Below are 15566 nucleotides of genomic sequence, written 5' to 3' on the forward strand. Positions count from 1 at the left end.
CTTTCGAGTTGGCGAAACATATTCCGGAGCCTTGGTGCCGGCCGAGCATTGATTTCTCGGGAAGTAGATTACATATACCCGCCACGATTTACGTACGAATTGAATTGAACGATAGTGTTTTTAGTGTTTATTTCACTGTACCTCTATGCCGGCAAGGGTTCGATGGAACTATAATCTGGATAGATGGATCGTGAAAACTCGTCAAGTATGATGGATTTTTGGTGTACGGGATGAGAGTTGTATGTTTGTTGCATTACTTGGGAGACTCGCTCCATCGACGCGAGATGTCTTGCGCTCACAGACTCGTGCCAGTCATGATACGTATGAAAGGATGAGAATAATATATATCTGCCGAAAAAGTGTAGCAAGGACCTCGTCGCAACGACGTCACCTGCCCATCTGGTGCGTTCAAAATTTGGCACAATACGGCATGGTCTGGTCTGGGAGAATAACTCCGACTTGGGCTCAACACAGTAAAAATTGAACCGAACTGCAAGGTACAGCTGTATCTCTTATTCCGGCCTCATCACAGTCCATCGGCATCCTCTGGCCCAGGCGTCCGGGACTCCGGCATAATCAGGGTCCTCCAATCCCGATCGTGCCTTGCCACCGGGTGCCAAAGGCATACAACGTCTAATAGAAGGCCATCTCTATCCGCAGCCCGGTCATGAAGGATTCCCAAAATGCATCACCACTTTTATTCTCTACCGACCCGCGCATGACTGAACAAAAGGAAATCAAGGTACCTGGTATTGTCGTAAGAAAGAAAGAAGAACGCTCGTCGTAATGCAGCGCCGTGGCATGGCCACTTATTCGTCCTCGTCGCTGAAGACTTCCTCACCACGCTTGCGGCGAGCCATACGGTCTGTGAATCCATGGTCAGCATCGTCTCTGACGCACGTGTCGGGTCAGGCGGGTGGGGGCTTACCCTTCTTCTTCTTGCGGGCCTCGGAAGAGGTCAGCTTGGCCTTCTTCTTGGTGGTGACAATCTTGTTGCCCATGGCATCAAACTTCTCCTCCTCGTCGTCGTCGCCCTGCTTGAGGCGGGGACCAGAGCCCTGGCCGCTAACCCAGTTGTGACCCGAGGGAGTCATCTTGCCGTCCATGACGGCCCAGACCTCCTCGGTGAGATCCTTGGTGAACTCGGCAGAGTGGGTGATGATGATGACACCACCCTCGAACTTCTTCAAGGCCTTGGACAGGGCACCGAGGGAGTCGCGGTCCAGGTAGTTGGTCGGCTCGTCAAGGACGATAAGATGCGGGCGCTGCCACGAGCAGGCAGCGAGGACGGTCTTGACACGCTGGCCACCAGACAGACCACGCATGCGGGAGTGGGAGACCAACTCGGCATCGAGGCCGAAGTTGGCGCAGTGGGCCTCGATCTCCTTTCGGACCAGAGGGCGGAACTGACCCGAGGCCAGGGCCTCCTTCATGTCGACGTCGGCAACCATCTTCTGGTGAGAGGCCAGAAGCTCGTTTCGGGGCAGCCAGACGTTGTCGGCGGTCATCATGGGGACCCAGCGCTCGCCCTTCATGCCGACGTTCTCGCCGAGGGCGAAGGAGCACTCGTACTCGTAGCTGTTCTTGAACTTTCTGCGGCCGTTGATGCCGATGACGCGGCGCTGAGTGCCCTCGATCTTGAAGATCTTGTCCATGGCCTTCTCGTCGGCCTCGGTGATGATCTTGTTGGCGCGGTCCATGGTCTCGCGATCCTCGCCGGTCTGGAATCGCCACTGGATGTACTCGGAAGGCGTCTTGTCGAGGTGGTCATCGATGTGGGCGAAGGCGTGCTGCTTGATGTAGGCGATACGGATGTTCTCGTGCTGGTAGATCTCACCCTCGGTAGGGATGAGCTCACCCGTCAGGACGTTGATCAGCGTCGACTTGCCGGCACCGTTGGGGCCGATGACGGCAATACGAGAGCCGAGAGAGCACTGGAAGGAGATGTCGGTGATCTGGGGCTTCGAAGTGCCGGCATACTGGAAGGACATCTTGGTGGCACGGAGAATGGCCTTGGCCTTGGTCTTGACACCCTCGAGGAAACCGGGCTCGGGGAAGGAGAACTCGATCTCGGAGGCACCGAGCTCGTAGTACGACTTGGCCGAGGGAACCCGCTTGACGAACTCGGCGAGGTTACCACGGTAACGCTTGAGCTTGAAGCGCTCGTAGTGGACGATGTGCTGGCAGACGTTGTCGAGGAAGCCGGAGTCGTGGGAGACGATGATGGACGTGCAGGGCGAGTTGATGAGATAGTCCTCGAGCCACTTGACGTTCTTCACGTCCAAATGGTTGGTCGGCTCGTCGAGCAGCAGAATGTCGGGGGCCTCGAAGACGGCACGGCACAGGGCCAGCTTCATCTTCCAACCACCAGAGAGGGCGCTGATCTCGCCGCTCGTCATGCCCTCGGTGAAGCCGAAGTCATGCAGCTGCTTCTCGACGTCGGCCTGGGTGGTGGTGACCTTGGCCTCGGCCAGCTTCTTCATGGTCCACTCGATGGTCGTCATCTCCGTGTCGGCCGAGTCGAGGTCGTGCTCGACGAAGACGGTCTTGACCTCGCTCTGCTTGGGGAAACCCTCGACCTGCTCGTTGTTGATGGCACGCATGAGGGTGGACTTGCCGGAACCGTTGGGGCCGCAGAGACCGTAGCGCTGGCCACGCTTCAGACGCAGGTGAGTCTGGTTGAGCAGAATCTTGGCACCGTAGGCGAGGGAGAAGGTGCAGTTGCAGAGATCCTCGCCCTCCTCCTCGTCAGCCTCGGCCTCGGCCTCCTCGGCGGCACCGGGGGAAGCGCGCCTGCGGAGGGTGTCGATGACGGCTTCGGCGTTATCGATGCCGGTGATGACGGCGACGTAAGGCTTGAGGCTCTCGGCCCAGATCATGGACTCGGACTCCTTCTCGTCGATGAGGTGGCCGGCAATGGCGGCGATGTACTCGGCCACGGGGCCCATCTTCTCGAGGTAGTTGGCGTACTTGGCGGACATGACCTCCTTGAGCTTGCCGAGGACGATGTTGAGGTCGCCATCGTTGCGAGCCTCGGGGATCTTGCCGTCGACGACGTGGCCGACGCGGGTAAGGGTGTCGAGAGCCTGCTTGGTCTTCTCACGAGCCTCGGGGTCGGCGAGGTTGTCGTAGTTCTTCTGAAGACCGGGCATCATCTTGGGCAAGAAAGGAGCGACAATGTTGGGGTCGTCGACGAGCTTGCACATGTTGTCGACGATGACGGCGGCCTTTCGCTTGATGGCCGTCTCGCGCTCGGCAAGACCACGATCCAGAAGGGGGACCATGAGGGCCAGGGTGGGCTCCTGGACCTCGGTGACGAAGGTGGTGGCGCCGAGCAAGTGAACCGTCTCGGGCACGTTCTCGGGCTTGGAGATGCACTTGATGAGCTCGGGAATGAAGCGCTCGATATCCTTGTTGACGATGAGCTGGCAGAGCTGCTCCATGGTCTTGTAGGCTCGCTCCTTGACCTCCTTCTTGGTATCCCACATGGCCTCGGAGATGACGGGAATCAAGCCGGCGACGCGGTAGGCGAGCTGGGTGGGGGCAGACTTGATGAGGGCCTCGATGAAGTCGAGACCGGCCATCTTCTCGGGCCACTTCTGGGCATTGCGGATGGAGTCCATGATGGCCGGGAGGGCGGCCTTGACGGCATTACCGTTGATGGCGCCGGCGATGGCCAGCACGGCGGCGTTGGCGGCCGTCTTCACGGCAGGAATCTTGTCGCCAACGGCGGCGAGGATGCCGGGCAGGAGGACGACGAGGTAGGGCTCGACGGAGGCAGAGACCTCGGCATGGGAGGCGATGGCGGAAACGGCCACGCAGGCCTTTTCACGTGCGAGGGCATCCTTCTTGTTGGCGAGGTGCTTCTGCAGCCCGTCAATGGTCCTGATGGGAGAATCGCATTAGCAACTTGCCCGACACGAAGAGGGGCCATTTGGATTGGATGCGGCCGCCGTCGGGGAACAATTGATGATCATGTCTGCCTGTGCACCTTGGCAGGACGATTCATTGCAGCAGCAGTGCTTGTGCAGCGGTGGTAGCGGTGCCTGTGCCCGCGTTGGGAAGGCGGGGGGTGTGCTGTGCGCAACTGGCTCGGAGGGAAAAAAAGTTTTTGCCACACCGACCTTGTCTGTGTGCGGCGAGCAAAAAAGGAAATGTAGGGGGGGGGGGCCACAAGACGCAAGCAAGACTCACTTGGTGGGAACATCTTGGTCCTCGATGCGACCGTTGATGAAGCTGGCGAGGGCATCGGAGGACTCCCTGATCTCGGCCGCCTCCTTGGAAACGGTGAGCTTCTGGAAGAGCTCGTCAAGGACCTTGACCGACTGTGCGTTCTCGGAAGGCATGATGTGGATGGGTAGGGTTGGGGGTATTAGTTGAGGACTGATGGTCGACAAGAGGGAAGTACAAGAGCTCTATAAACGATTCAACGTCTATGAGATCTATTCGGAGACTGAAGCGTCTAGTCTATCGTGACAGAAGCCCACAGCGACGATCCGATCAAACGGTCGGGTCTCTGCTCTATAGTGGCTTTTGCGTGTGGTATAAATCGAGATGCGCACGGGTTGTTCGATCGGCGGCTCCGAGGAACAACTCGACGTCGAAGAATGGAATCGAGTAGGAGAGCAAGTCCACGGTTCGTCCTGGAGGATGACGACCAAAAGGTTACGACTTGAGACGGGATGATTGGGAGGGGGGAGGATAGGGGAGAGCGAGCGAGCGAGGGTGGGTGGGAAAAATTCTGGGGCCGACAAGTTTTATATCCGTTGGCTCTTATTCGTGAAGGAGCTGGGAGCCACAAGGTTTGCTCGTCTGCTCGAGCTGCCCCTACTATTCCCTGTTCGCCTAGCCCACTGGCCAGCCTATGAGTACGTACTCCGTACAAGCAGCAGCTATTTTTTTTTTTTCGGGGGCGCTAGTTGAGGCAGGCAAAGTGAAAAAAAAATTCGCATGGTTACGGTTACCCCTCCAATGGAGGCTTATCGGGGCTTATCGAGTGGCGTCAAGCCTAAAAGGGTTGGAAGGCCAAGGCGGTGAGCTGAGCTGAGAGCAGTGAGAAGTCGACTTGTGGCGGACGACCCGCCAGCCGCCGACCCGCCAGATACGGGCCCGTAGAGGGTTTCAAGAGATGCCACATGAATCCTACCTCGTCCGAAAGCACATGTACAGTACTTGCTGTACAGTACTTAAGTAAGTACTTAAGTAAGTACTAGGTTAGTAGTTGTACAGTACAGATAAGTACTTACTTTTACTTGTATGTGTACTGTACTGGTACGGAGTCCTCGTACCAAGTCCTCTGAACTACACTGGAGCATGCCGATCAATTCATCACCTCGGTTGAATGAGCCCGGGTGACAGCGCACGACGATGGAGCTCGCCGGTCTTTTTCGACGCCAGCCAACTTGCACAGGGAGAATCATGGCGAGGCAGATGAGCCATGTTTTGCACGCATTGATTCACAGGACAGGGGGTAAGTCCTCGGGGGAAAAGGACGAACGAGTAATTAAGTACAAGTATTATCTGTGCATGTACGGAGTACTTACGGAGTACTTATTGTACGCACCGCAGTACGGAATACCTACATGTACAGAGGTAAGTACTAGGTAGGTACTCCGTACATACAAGTACAAAGAGTGGGATGAGTTTGCCTCCTTGCAGCAACATGTACTGGTACTCATGCTTAAACGTGTACCGTACTTTAATGCAAACTGACACTGTGAACGCCTGCCATGACAGCAGTGCGGAGTAGGTTCGTTCTACAGAGTAGTAAATGCTGTAGCAGGTGCCTGTATGGCTGGACTGGTGCGGTTATTGCCAACGCGTCACAGTGTCGGAGCACAGTGCGTAGTATGAGTGGGTGGACGGCTCGATTGCGGTTTCTTTGCCGTGGCATTGGGCACTATTAACCCAGAGGTACGTACTTACTCTGTGCAACTAACTGCACTGTTTTAAACTCGATGCTGAGTCGGGTTGCATTACTCCGTACACTATACTCTAAACACGCCTGTAACGAGCTATCAAGTACGAAGAATTGGCTGCAGAAAGCCAACTGTCCCTTTCAAACACCCTGTCTGCCGGAGCAGGAGCACCGTTGGTCCTACCGCAACCTTCCCAGTGCCACGCAGCTCAATTGACCATCAGCCACAACTGTATTTGTCCTCCTCAAGGACGAATCCGGAGTCTTGCCTAGGCCTTCCATTCTTCCTACCTGGGACCTGGGATTGCTGGCCTCGCCCAAATCCCCGTTGCCTGCTGATCCGAGTTCATCGATGGATTGGTGGTAGGCTGGTCGTGAGCATCAGACCACGCGGACACCTTTCCAGCATCCAAGCAGTCAACTTTGCCTTGCACCGCTTTGGGAGTATTTTGGAAAACACCTGCAGCACTATCAAAGCACTGCTCTACGAACCAGCACTGAAGTGAATGTCATTCTGCAAATGGGTGGGATGCGATGATAGGTTTGCCTGCACGGCGTGCCTGTGCTCCGGACAGTTGTACCGAATGTACCTAATTACAAGTACTGTACTCCGTGCTTAGTAGGTACTGTATACTCCGTTTTAGGTGCCAATGGAGTACGCCAGCATCCGTACATCTACTCCGAAAAGAGCACAGTAGTACTTACACCATGTATTGCTGGGTAGTACTGTGCCAAGCAGGCCGTTTTTGTCGTCCACGGCCACAGCGGACTTCAGCACTCATCCAGCACCTAAGCGGGTTCGATCGACAAAGTGCATTATGCAGAGGGTGCGCCGAGCTATTGCTGGTCTGCTCCTGACTCCGACTCTTTGGTACGTACTACTCCGTGCTGTTCACGGAGGACTCCGTGAGAGGCAAGTACCCTTCCATCCATTCAAGTTCTACCATGGAATCTCGTACGAGTCAAAAGTAAGGACCTACAGTATGTGCACATACCGAGGTGTGTACAGTACTGTACAGTACTTACAGTACAGTAGGTGTATTGTACGGAGCACTGTACAAGCAAGTACCTAGTACTTTATACCTCTACACCTTCGGAGTACTTACAGTACAGTACTCTCTGTAAGTACAGTACAAGTAATATTGCTTGAATGCACATGGGAGCACGCATTCCCCCGCAGTATTACGGAGTACTCCGTGATAATACCTTAGTACTAGGTACTAGTAGTTGTCTGCGCAGGCTACCGGACTTGTATCCGGTACCAAATACATGTGTGGCCCCTGACTCTCTAACACTGTACATGTACTTGCTCTCTTCCCGTACTCCCTACCTCTGGTACACACTCCTACCTCTGGTACTCACTCCTACAGTGGGGGGCAAAAAGTATTTGCCTACTTTCATGTACCATTTTCTATTGCATTAGATTGGACTAGGAACGTGGTACCTAAAGGTAGCCAAATACTTTCTGCCACATACTGATACCTCTAGTACTCCTTATGGTCCCTCTGGTCCAATGACACCAGCGCAACGTCATCATTCGGTGCTAGCAAGGTATCCTCGTAGCTTCATCCCAGCTTCATCCCAGCTTCCTCCGAATTGTTACGCATTCTGGCCTGCCTTTGCCGCGAGTCTGCTTCGCACGTTGCATCCCATGTGTGGGTTTTGCAGTTGACCCAAACGTCGATCGACATTGTGCTGGTGACACCCTCGTCGTCATCGCAAGCCGTTTACACATCGCCAAACGCAAGACTCAGCCTCAGCCCATCACCATGCCTCACCGTTCCCGTTGGACGGCCGTGGACCACGTTCCCGGCTCCGGTGCAGGCCGCAACTGGCTTCACGAGGAGGAGCGAGCACGTCAGTGTACCCTTCCCAAGCAGTCTCCTCGGCCCCCCCTCGCTCATTGATTCTTTTCAGTGCTCCCGCAGAGTCGTCGTCATCATGTCTACACCGCTGTGCCGCCGGCCGAGGTCACCAAGGTATGCCTCCGGCTGCGCCATCTAATCCGTGAATGCGTGCCGTGCGAGATGGAGGAAAGCCGTATCACGACTCCGCACAGTAGAATCATCACGACAAAGGTCATCCAGGCGGCCAAGGAGGCCGCCGTGGCGGAATATCGTGGCTGCGTCGTACGTTCAAGCCCCCTTCCCCCTCCCTCCCTCCTCCACCCACTTTCCTTCTCTCGTTGGTCCTCGCAACTGACGGCTACGATTTGCCTTCCTGCATGCAGGTCTACTGCCTGCTCGTCAACCAGCGCTGGTTCCGCCTCGAGGCCCTCGTCGAGCTCTGGGATGCCGATCTTCATAAGCTGCGGGCCCAGGCGTGCGGTGTCATTGCCAAGGCCATGTAAGTCGGCCAGCCGAGCGTGGTTCGGCAACGCGAGACTCGCTGACTCTGCACCGACAGCATCGAGACGGAGGAAGACATGCCCTATCTGCTCCACGCCGTGCTCCTCCGTCGATATTCCTTCCTCTCCAACGGATCGCCGACACCGCCCGTCAACGTCATCGAAAAGGCGGTCGACTTGCACGCCGTCCGAGTCATCGGCTCCTCGGGCTATCAGAAATGCATCGCCTACCTCTGGCGTGGCTGGCTCGTGCAGGACGAGAACGACCCGTCGGTGTTTGTCGACTACCACGACAAAGACAACACGAGCTTTCTCGTCCACATGGACCCGGACCGAATGAGGGCACCCAAGTATCAAAACGCGGCCCAGATGCTCTTCTCCATCGTCTACTTGGGTCTCTACACGACGGCCATCAACTCAGTCAACTCGAGCGGCGTGCTCGACGGGGCCGAAGTCCTCATGTACATCTTCACCCTCGGCTTCGTCTGCGACGAGGTCATAAAGTTTTACAAGGCCGGCTATCACATCTTGGGCTTCTGGAACGCCTTCAACGGCCTCCTCTACTCGTTCCTGACGGCCTCGCTCATCCTGCGCATCATCGGCCTGACGGCCCCGTTCGAGTCCGACAGGCGCAAGGAGTACAGCGCGCTCAGCTACAACATGCTCTCCTTCGTGGCGCCCATGTTCTGGTCGCGGCTGCTGCTCTACCTCGACAGCTTCAAGTTCTTCGGCGCCATGCTCGTGGTGCTCAAGGTCATGATGAAGGAGTCGGTCATCTTCTTCGCCCTCCTCGTCATCATCATCATCGGCTTCCTTCAGGCCTTCATCGGCCTCGACCTGACGGACGACAACGTCCCCGGCGACGCCTTGTTCATCGTCGAATCCATGCTCAAGGCGATGCTCGGGAGCCCCGAGTTCGACGGCTTCGAGGGCTTCGGGCCGCCGTGGGGCATCATCCTCTACTACTGCTTCACCTTTGTCATCATGGTGCGCCGCCCGTGCGACGTCCAAGCCGATGCCATGGCGCCGCTAACCGGAGCCGTTTGCTAGATTGTCCTCCTCAACATCCTCATCGCCCTCTACAACTCGGCGTACGAGGATATTTACGAAAACGCCGACGACGAATACCTCGCCCTGTTCTCGCAGAAGACGATGCAGTTCGTGCGAGCTCCCGACGAGAACGTGTACATTGCGCCTCTCAACCTCATCGAGATCATCATCTGCGCCCTGTTCGAGTGGTGGATGAAGAAGGAGACGTACGAGGCCATCAACGATTACGTCATGGGCTTCCTGTACTCGCCGCTGCTCTTTGTCGCCGCCTTCTTCGAGCAGCGGGCGGCGCACCGGATCCAACACAACCGCGCAAGGGGCGAGGAAGATGACGATGTGGTCGAGGAGTGGGAGCAGCTGGAGCACACGGTCGACTTCGAGGCCGACGGCTGGTCGAAGACGTGCGACGCCGTCAAGCCCAACCTGGAGGAAGACCCGGACGTGCTCGAGGTCAAGAAGCTGCGGGTGGAAGTGCAAGAGCTCAAGTCGATGCTGGCGGAGATTGGACGCGCCGTCGGCGCCGCCCAGCAAGCCAAGGCAGCATCCCAGGTCGCCGTCGCGACACCCAGCCGAGACGCGGGAGCGCAGAATGACGACGGCCATTCAGCGTCGCAAAGCGAAAGCACATAAGTAGGCCACCACGGTCGGTCGAGGTGACGGCGTGGCAACGACCCATGAAGGTATGGAACTCGAGGCGTTGGCGATGAAGGGGCGTTGGCGGCCGAACACGACGTCCCATGTCGACGAGGGAGGTGGTAATGCGCGCGTGTGCGTGCAAGTGCAGGATTTTTGACCAAGTAACGTTTACGTTTATTGACCAAATAAGTAAGTTTATTGCCGGGGGAAAGTCGGCCAGTGGAAGTGTTCAGTACATAGTACGGAGTAATCATTGACTATCTAAGTACACTTGAAGCGGAATACCAGCCCTCGTGCTGCAGCATCGGTGCTTTGCATCTGGGCAAGGCTGTCGGATGCCACGACCATGCAAGGGTTCAAACGGCCGAAATCGATGGACAATGGGCGCTCTCTCCGGCACGGCTCGCAACTGGCTTCAGTTCGCCGGCGGAAAGTATTTACTACTCTCGGTCATGGTCAGCACTCGAGGCCAGGCAGCGGCCGGTTGCACGGAGGAGGGTGGAGGGAAAATACGGAATCATCTCGTTGTAGGCCTCCACCTCCTTCCGCTCATAGGTGACGAATACGACCCTCGACAGGCCGTAGTCGTTGTCGAGATATCGTCTGACCGTCTCGCATGCGACCCTTGCGGCGTCCTTGCTCGGAAAGCGATATGCGCCGGTGCTGATGGCGGGGAAAGCAATGGTCTTGAGCTCGTTTTTGGTCGCGAGACTTAAGCTCTCCTTGTAGCAGCTTCGAAGACTCCCCTCGGATTTCCAAGGATTGGTAGGGTCGTAGACGGGACCAACGGTGTGGATGACGTTTGCCGCCGGCAGGTCATAGCCACGCGTGATTTTGGCCAGGCCGACGGGACAGCCTCCGAGGCCACGGCACTCATCGACCAAGGCGTGACCGGCGGCGCGGTGGATAACATGGTCGACGCCGCCGCCGCCCATGAGGGTTTTGTTGGCTGCGTTGACGATGGCGTCGAGCCGGAGCTTGGTGATGTCTCCACAGAAAAGGCTCACGCGGGCGTTGACGGCGGACGAAGGGGCCACGACAAGGTCGCCTTCGGTCGGAGATGGACGAAGTTTTAAGGAGCTGTATAGTTCGACAAGGTTGGGTATGTCTGCGAGAGACTTGACGGCGACCGAGGAGGCCATGGCAGCCGCCGGCGAACGGTTCGTCTCTGATTCCTTTTTTTGGTCGTCGGAGGCAAAGGAGGAGCGGATGCTGTCGGGGAGGTGCGAGGTGCGAGGTGCGAGGTGCGAGGCGAGAGGCGAGAGGTGAGAGGTGAGAGGTGAAAGGTGAAAGGTGAAAGTCGAAGAATGGTGAGGGGTAAGGGGTGCAAGGTGAGATGAAAGGCAGCGATGCTTGGTTTGAGAGAGATGAAAGCGGAGAGTGGAGGGAGTGATGCGAGGTGTGAGATGTGAGGCGTGTGGTGTGAAGTGATGAAGTATGAGGTTGGAGGTGTCAGGTGTTAGGTGTGAATTGCGAGGTGCCAAGGACAGAGGTGAGATGAAATGGAAGGCACGAGAGGGGAGCGATTCTTGTTGCATTTCTCACGGGTGAACGAGCGTCTGCTTCCACGGAATAAACATCGCCGCCTTGCCCGCTCTAGTCACCTCGCTTCACCCTTTCCATCCGGCATTCTAATTTTTTTTACAGTCACGAGGGCAACAAACAAACGATGCACGCATCCATGAATCCATTGACGCCGGGCAGACATCGTCATTCATGCACACTCGAAACCAAAATACAACAAAATGCACGCCTCGATCTGCATAGCAACGGGGAACGAGACGACAATGACGGTAGAGATGGTGCTGATGCTGCTGCTGCTGCTGATGATGATTCTGATGCTGATGATGATGCTGATGATGATGCTGATGATGATGCTGATGGTGGTGATGGCGATGATGGTGGTGATGACGATGGTGGTGGTGGTGAGGATGTCGACGGATCATGCTGCTGGCAAATCTGCTCTGCCAGTCGGCATTCCCTTGCTTGCTACTTGGGGAGCCGTGGCACGTTTACACACAACGCATCGACGACGACATGAATGCAAACAAATACAGGTGAAAAAACGACGATGTCGAAGAAGTTGTTGCGCAGGTTGGCACCAAATACCGCAGCAATCGCAAGAGTTGCACGCTGGCTCGGACGGATGGCACGGAGTAGCCGCGTCTTCGTTGGGTACTTTTCAGGTACTCTAATACCATGTTCGAGCAAAGGGTAAATGAATCCAATCCAGACTCCCCGTGGCATGAGGCTGACCCAAGTATACTCAAGCATGCATCAGGACCACGTCACGCTCCTTCGCCGCCCCGAACGACTCCTGGCTCTGCCTCGACGCAGTACGAACGAATAATAGCACTTGCTGCCAATCTGTACGAATGCCGTGTACGTACCTGATTTTGGTGCCGCCCTCCATTTCGTTTTCGCTTTCCGCAACCTGCCGTCGACATCGAGGTCCATTTTGCCCTCCACGCTGGCCTGTCACCTCGCTGCCCATTGATCTGCGTTTCTACAACGCCTTCCCCCACGGGGAGGGGCTCAAAGGGACAGGTCGGGGGCCCGCAGACGCAGGAACCGTCGTGTGGCCATGGTGTTCCTTGCCCCAGATTCTGGGAGAAGCAGCCGTGGTTGGTCGGGGCCGCTGCGTCTTTCCATGCAGCCGTGGAGTTTAAATTTGGCTATTCTTCTGACGCAACATGGTGAATCCTGCCTCCCGACGGACCTTCGGATCAGCAGGATGCCTTTCGTCGCGATGCTCGACCGCCGAGCCCGTCACATGAGCGAACCCGATGACCAAGTTTTCGATCTGTCGAGACGCGTCGAGGAAATCCCGGTCGAAGAGGATGCAGGTGCCATTCGAAGCATTGAAAGCGCTACGCCGGCGTTGCTTGGTAAACCTCACGGGTCAAGTGGCCGACATGGTGACGCTACGAAAAGCTTAACGGTCCTGTACCTGAGCGCTTTAGTTCCGCCTGCCTTCCGGGCCTTTGCGGCTTTCAACCGTATAGAGGCCATCATCTTCTTTTCCGTTCCCCGACGCGGTGAAAGTGGCCATCGTGACGATGCCCTGGTCGAGAGCATAAAGTGAAGCCGTCCCCGAAGGCTGTTTCCCATTCCCCCATCCAAGTCGCATTCGCTCTTGGCCACCCCCTTTTCGAACCTTGACATCATACCCTACCATTGCCGGAGCTTGCCGTGCAGCGTAGAGCTGGACGAGCGCTAGTACCCTCATAAAGATGACCGTTGTTGACCGGAAGCAGGATTCGGCCGGCGAAGACTCGCACGGCCAAGCCGGCGGACGGTCGGCTTCGACGACCACGGCCCCCGTGCTGAATCCCCTCGCCGGCATGACGAACGAGGAGGTTCTGGCCGACGCCGACGCCTTTGTCCGGGAGAACGGCCTGGTCGAGCACCGAGACGTCTTCCGCAAGGGCGCCTTGGTGGCCAAGACGCAGAACGAAGTGGGCGCCTACGAAAGCATCGCCGAGCTCACCGAGGACGACAAGGCCGTTCTCCGCCACGAAGATGGGCACAAGTGGCGCTCGTCGCCGCCCATGCTGTACCTCCTGTGTGCCCTCTGCGCCGGTTGCGCCGTCGTCCAGGGCATGGACCAGACCGTCATCAACGGCGCTCAGGTACGCGACCCCCACCCGTGCCCGAGGCGAGGGGGCGAGAGCTGACGGGAAAAGGCCTTTTACTTTCGAGAGTTCCAAATCACCGACAGGCTCGTCCAGGGTCTCGTCAACGGGTCGCCCTACGCCGCCGCCGCCCTCGTCGGCTGCTGGCTCAACGCGCCGCTGAACAAGCGCGCGGGCCGTCGGGGGACCATCGCCTTCTCCTGCTTCCTCGCCTTCGTCACGGCCCTGTGGCAGGCCTGCTCCGTCCACTGGCTCTGCTTTCTCGTCGCCCGTTTCGTCCTCGGCCTCGCCGTCGGTGCCAAGTCGAGCACGACGCCCGTCTACGCCGCCGAGTGCGCGCCCAAGAACATTCGCGGCGCCCTCACCATGATGTGGCAGATGTGGACGGCCTTTGGCATCATGCTCGGCTTCGCCGTCTCGCTCGCCTTCCAGCATCTCGACGTCCTCGGTACCGACTCGCAGTGGCGCTGGATGATCGGCGTCACGGCGGTGCCGCCCATGGTGGTCGGCCTGCTCGTCTACCGCATGCCGGAGAGCCCGCGCTGGCACATGGAGCGGAAGGAGTTTGCTCGGGCCTTCAAGTCGCTGAGCGTGCTCCGGAAGCACGACATCCAGGCCGCCCGCGACATGTACCTCGCCTACAAGCTCCTCGCCGTCGGCGAGGGGGCCAAGGGGGGCCAGTCGCTCCTCAAGGAGTTCTTCACGGTGCGGCGCAACCGTCGGGCGGCGCAGAGTGCCTGGTTCTGCATGGTCAGTCGCAGGGAGGATCCCCGTCGTCGTGGCTGCCTTGGACGGAAGAAAGCTGACACGGCACCGTCGACGCGCAGCTCATGCAGCAGTTCTGCGGCGGTGGGTTGCCTCCCCCCCCCCTCCCTCGCTCCGTCCGGCGGCGGACGGCATGCCCGTGACGGACGGTGAAAGGTTCCATCCACCCCTGCTAACGTGCCGTCTGCCTCCAGTCAACGTCATCGCCTACTACAGCACCAAGATATTCGTCGACGCCGGGTACTCGGCCGAGACGGCCATGCTCGTCTCGTTCGGCAGCGGCGTCTGCAACTTCCTCGGCGCGCTCCCCGCCGTCTTCACCATTGACCGGTACGGACGCCGCCAGCTGCTGCTCTTCACCTTTCCCGTCATGGCCGTCTTCCTCTTCTGGACGGGCTCGAGCTTCCTGATCGAGGAGAAGCACACGCGGCTCGCGTCGGTGGCCGCGAGCCTGTACGGCTTCATGATCCTCTACTCGCCCGGCCTCGGCCCCGTGCCCTTTACCTACAGCGCCGAGGCCTTTCCGCTGCACATCCGGGCCTTGGGCATGAGCTCGGCGACGGCCATCACCTGGGCCTTTAACTTTCTCATCAGCTTCACCTGGCCCGAGATGATGGACAAGTTCACCGCCATGGGCGGTTTCTACTGGTACGCCGGCTGGAACGTCGTCGGCTGGGTCTTCACCTACTTTCTCCTCCCCGAGACGAAGGGGAGGACGCTCGAGGAGCTGGACAGCGTCTTTAGCGTGCGCAACCGCGACCACGCCCGGTACTACATGCGGAAGCTGGACCGCTTTTTCAGGAGGCTCCTCGGCCGGGACGTGAAGGCGCTGGCGCCGCTCTATGCGACCGAGAGCAGAACCGGTTCCGAGGCAGGAAAGCCACAGTCGGCATGAACTCTGGGCGAAGGCCCGGCCGACGAAGATGGGTCCTGAGCCGAGCAGGGATGAGGGATCGAAGTACAAGTCGATTGTCCGAGGCTCCCGAGGCGCCTGCCGGCGTGTTTTTATGCTGACACTGATGTTTCCCGCTTCCATGCCGACTAATCGGATGAATAAAAGGCCGTCGATGAATGCAAATTGAGGCCCGTCATGTTTGTTCCGTTTACCATGGTCATGAAAGTGCCGTTTGGGTGGGGGCACCAGCCTACGATCCAATCCCCTGCTGCCCAGACGGGCCCGATACAATTGGAGTTGAAAACCGTAACATCGCGTACA

General features: G+C 57.8%; 6 protein-coding genes across 6 annotated transcripts; 4 read left to right on the forward strand and 2 right to left on the reverse strand.

Annotated features, from left to right (window-relative positions):
• Positions 1-809: 809 nt before the first annotated feature.
• DCS_03102 (elongation factor 3) lies at positions 810-4346 on the reverse strand (the record flags this gene model as incomplete). Its single annotated transcript, XM_040800426.1, has 3 exons — positions 810-865; positions 929-3885; positions 4195-4346. The coding sequence occupies 3 exons, from the start codon at positions 4344-4346 to the stop codon at positions 810-812; spliced, it is 3165 nt and encodes a 1054-aa protein (XP_040661309.1).
• Positions 4347-7686: 3340 nt separating this feature from the next.
• On the forward strand, positions 7687-9944 carry DCS_03103 (potassium ion channel Yvc1; the record flags this gene model as incomplete). Its single annotated transcript, XM_040800427.1, has 5 exons — positions 7687-7774; positions 7835-8046; positions 8148-8263; positions 8324-9251; positions 9315-9944. The coding sequence occupies 5 exons, from the start codon at positions 7687-7689 to the stop codon at positions 9942-9944; spliced, it is 1974 nt and encodes a 657-aa protein (XP_040661310.1).
• Positions 9945-10390: 446 nt separating this feature from the next.
• On the reverse strand, positions 10391-11092 carry DCS_03104 (macro domain-containing protein; the record flags this gene model as incomplete). The annotated part of the gene is made up of 1 exon (XM_040800428.1): positions 10391-11092. One exon carries the CDS (start codon positions 11090-11092, stop codon positions 10391-10393), a length of 702 nt encoding a protein of 233 aa, XP_040661311.1.
• Positions 11093-11619: 527 nt separating this feature from the next.
• On the forward strand, positions 11620-11991 carry DCS_03105 (uncharacterized protein; the record flags this gene model as incomplete). The annotated part of the gene is made up of 1 exon (XM_040800429.1): positions 11620-11991. The coding sequence occupies one exon, from the start codon at positions 11620-11622 to the stop codon at positions 11989-11991; it is 372 nt and encodes a 123-aa protein (XP_040661312.1).
• Positions 11992-12684: 693 nt separating this feature from the next.
• DCS_03106 (uncharacterized protein) lies at positions 12685-13035 on the forward strand (the record flags this gene model as incomplete). The annotated part of the gene is made up of 1 exon (XM_040800430.1): positions 12685-13035. The coding sequence occupies one exon, from the start codon at positions 12685-12687 to the stop codon at positions 13033-13035; it is 351 nt and encodes a 116-aa protein (XP_040661313.1).
• Positions 13036-13183: 148 nt separating this feature from the next.
• Positions 13184-15245, forward strand: DCS_03107 (plastidic glucose transporter 4; the record flags this gene model as incomplete). The annotated part of the gene is made up of 3 exons (XM_040800431.1): positions 13184-13582; positions 13637-14335; positions 14388-15245. 3 exons carry the CDS (start codon positions 13184-13186, stop codon positions 15243-15245), a joined length of 1956 nt encoding a protein of 651 aa, XP_040661314.1.
• Between the last annotated feature and the right edge of the window lie 321 nt (positions 15246-15566).

This window comes from Drechmeria coniospora, chromosome 01 (genome assembly GCF_001625195.1).
Source record: "Drechmeria coniospora strain ARSEF 6962 chromosome 01, whole genome shotgun sequence".
Classification (NCBI taxonomy): domain Eukaryota; kingdom Fungi; phylum Ascomycota; class Sordariomycetes; order Hypocreales; family Ophiocordycipitaceae; genus Drechmeria; species Drechmeria coniospora.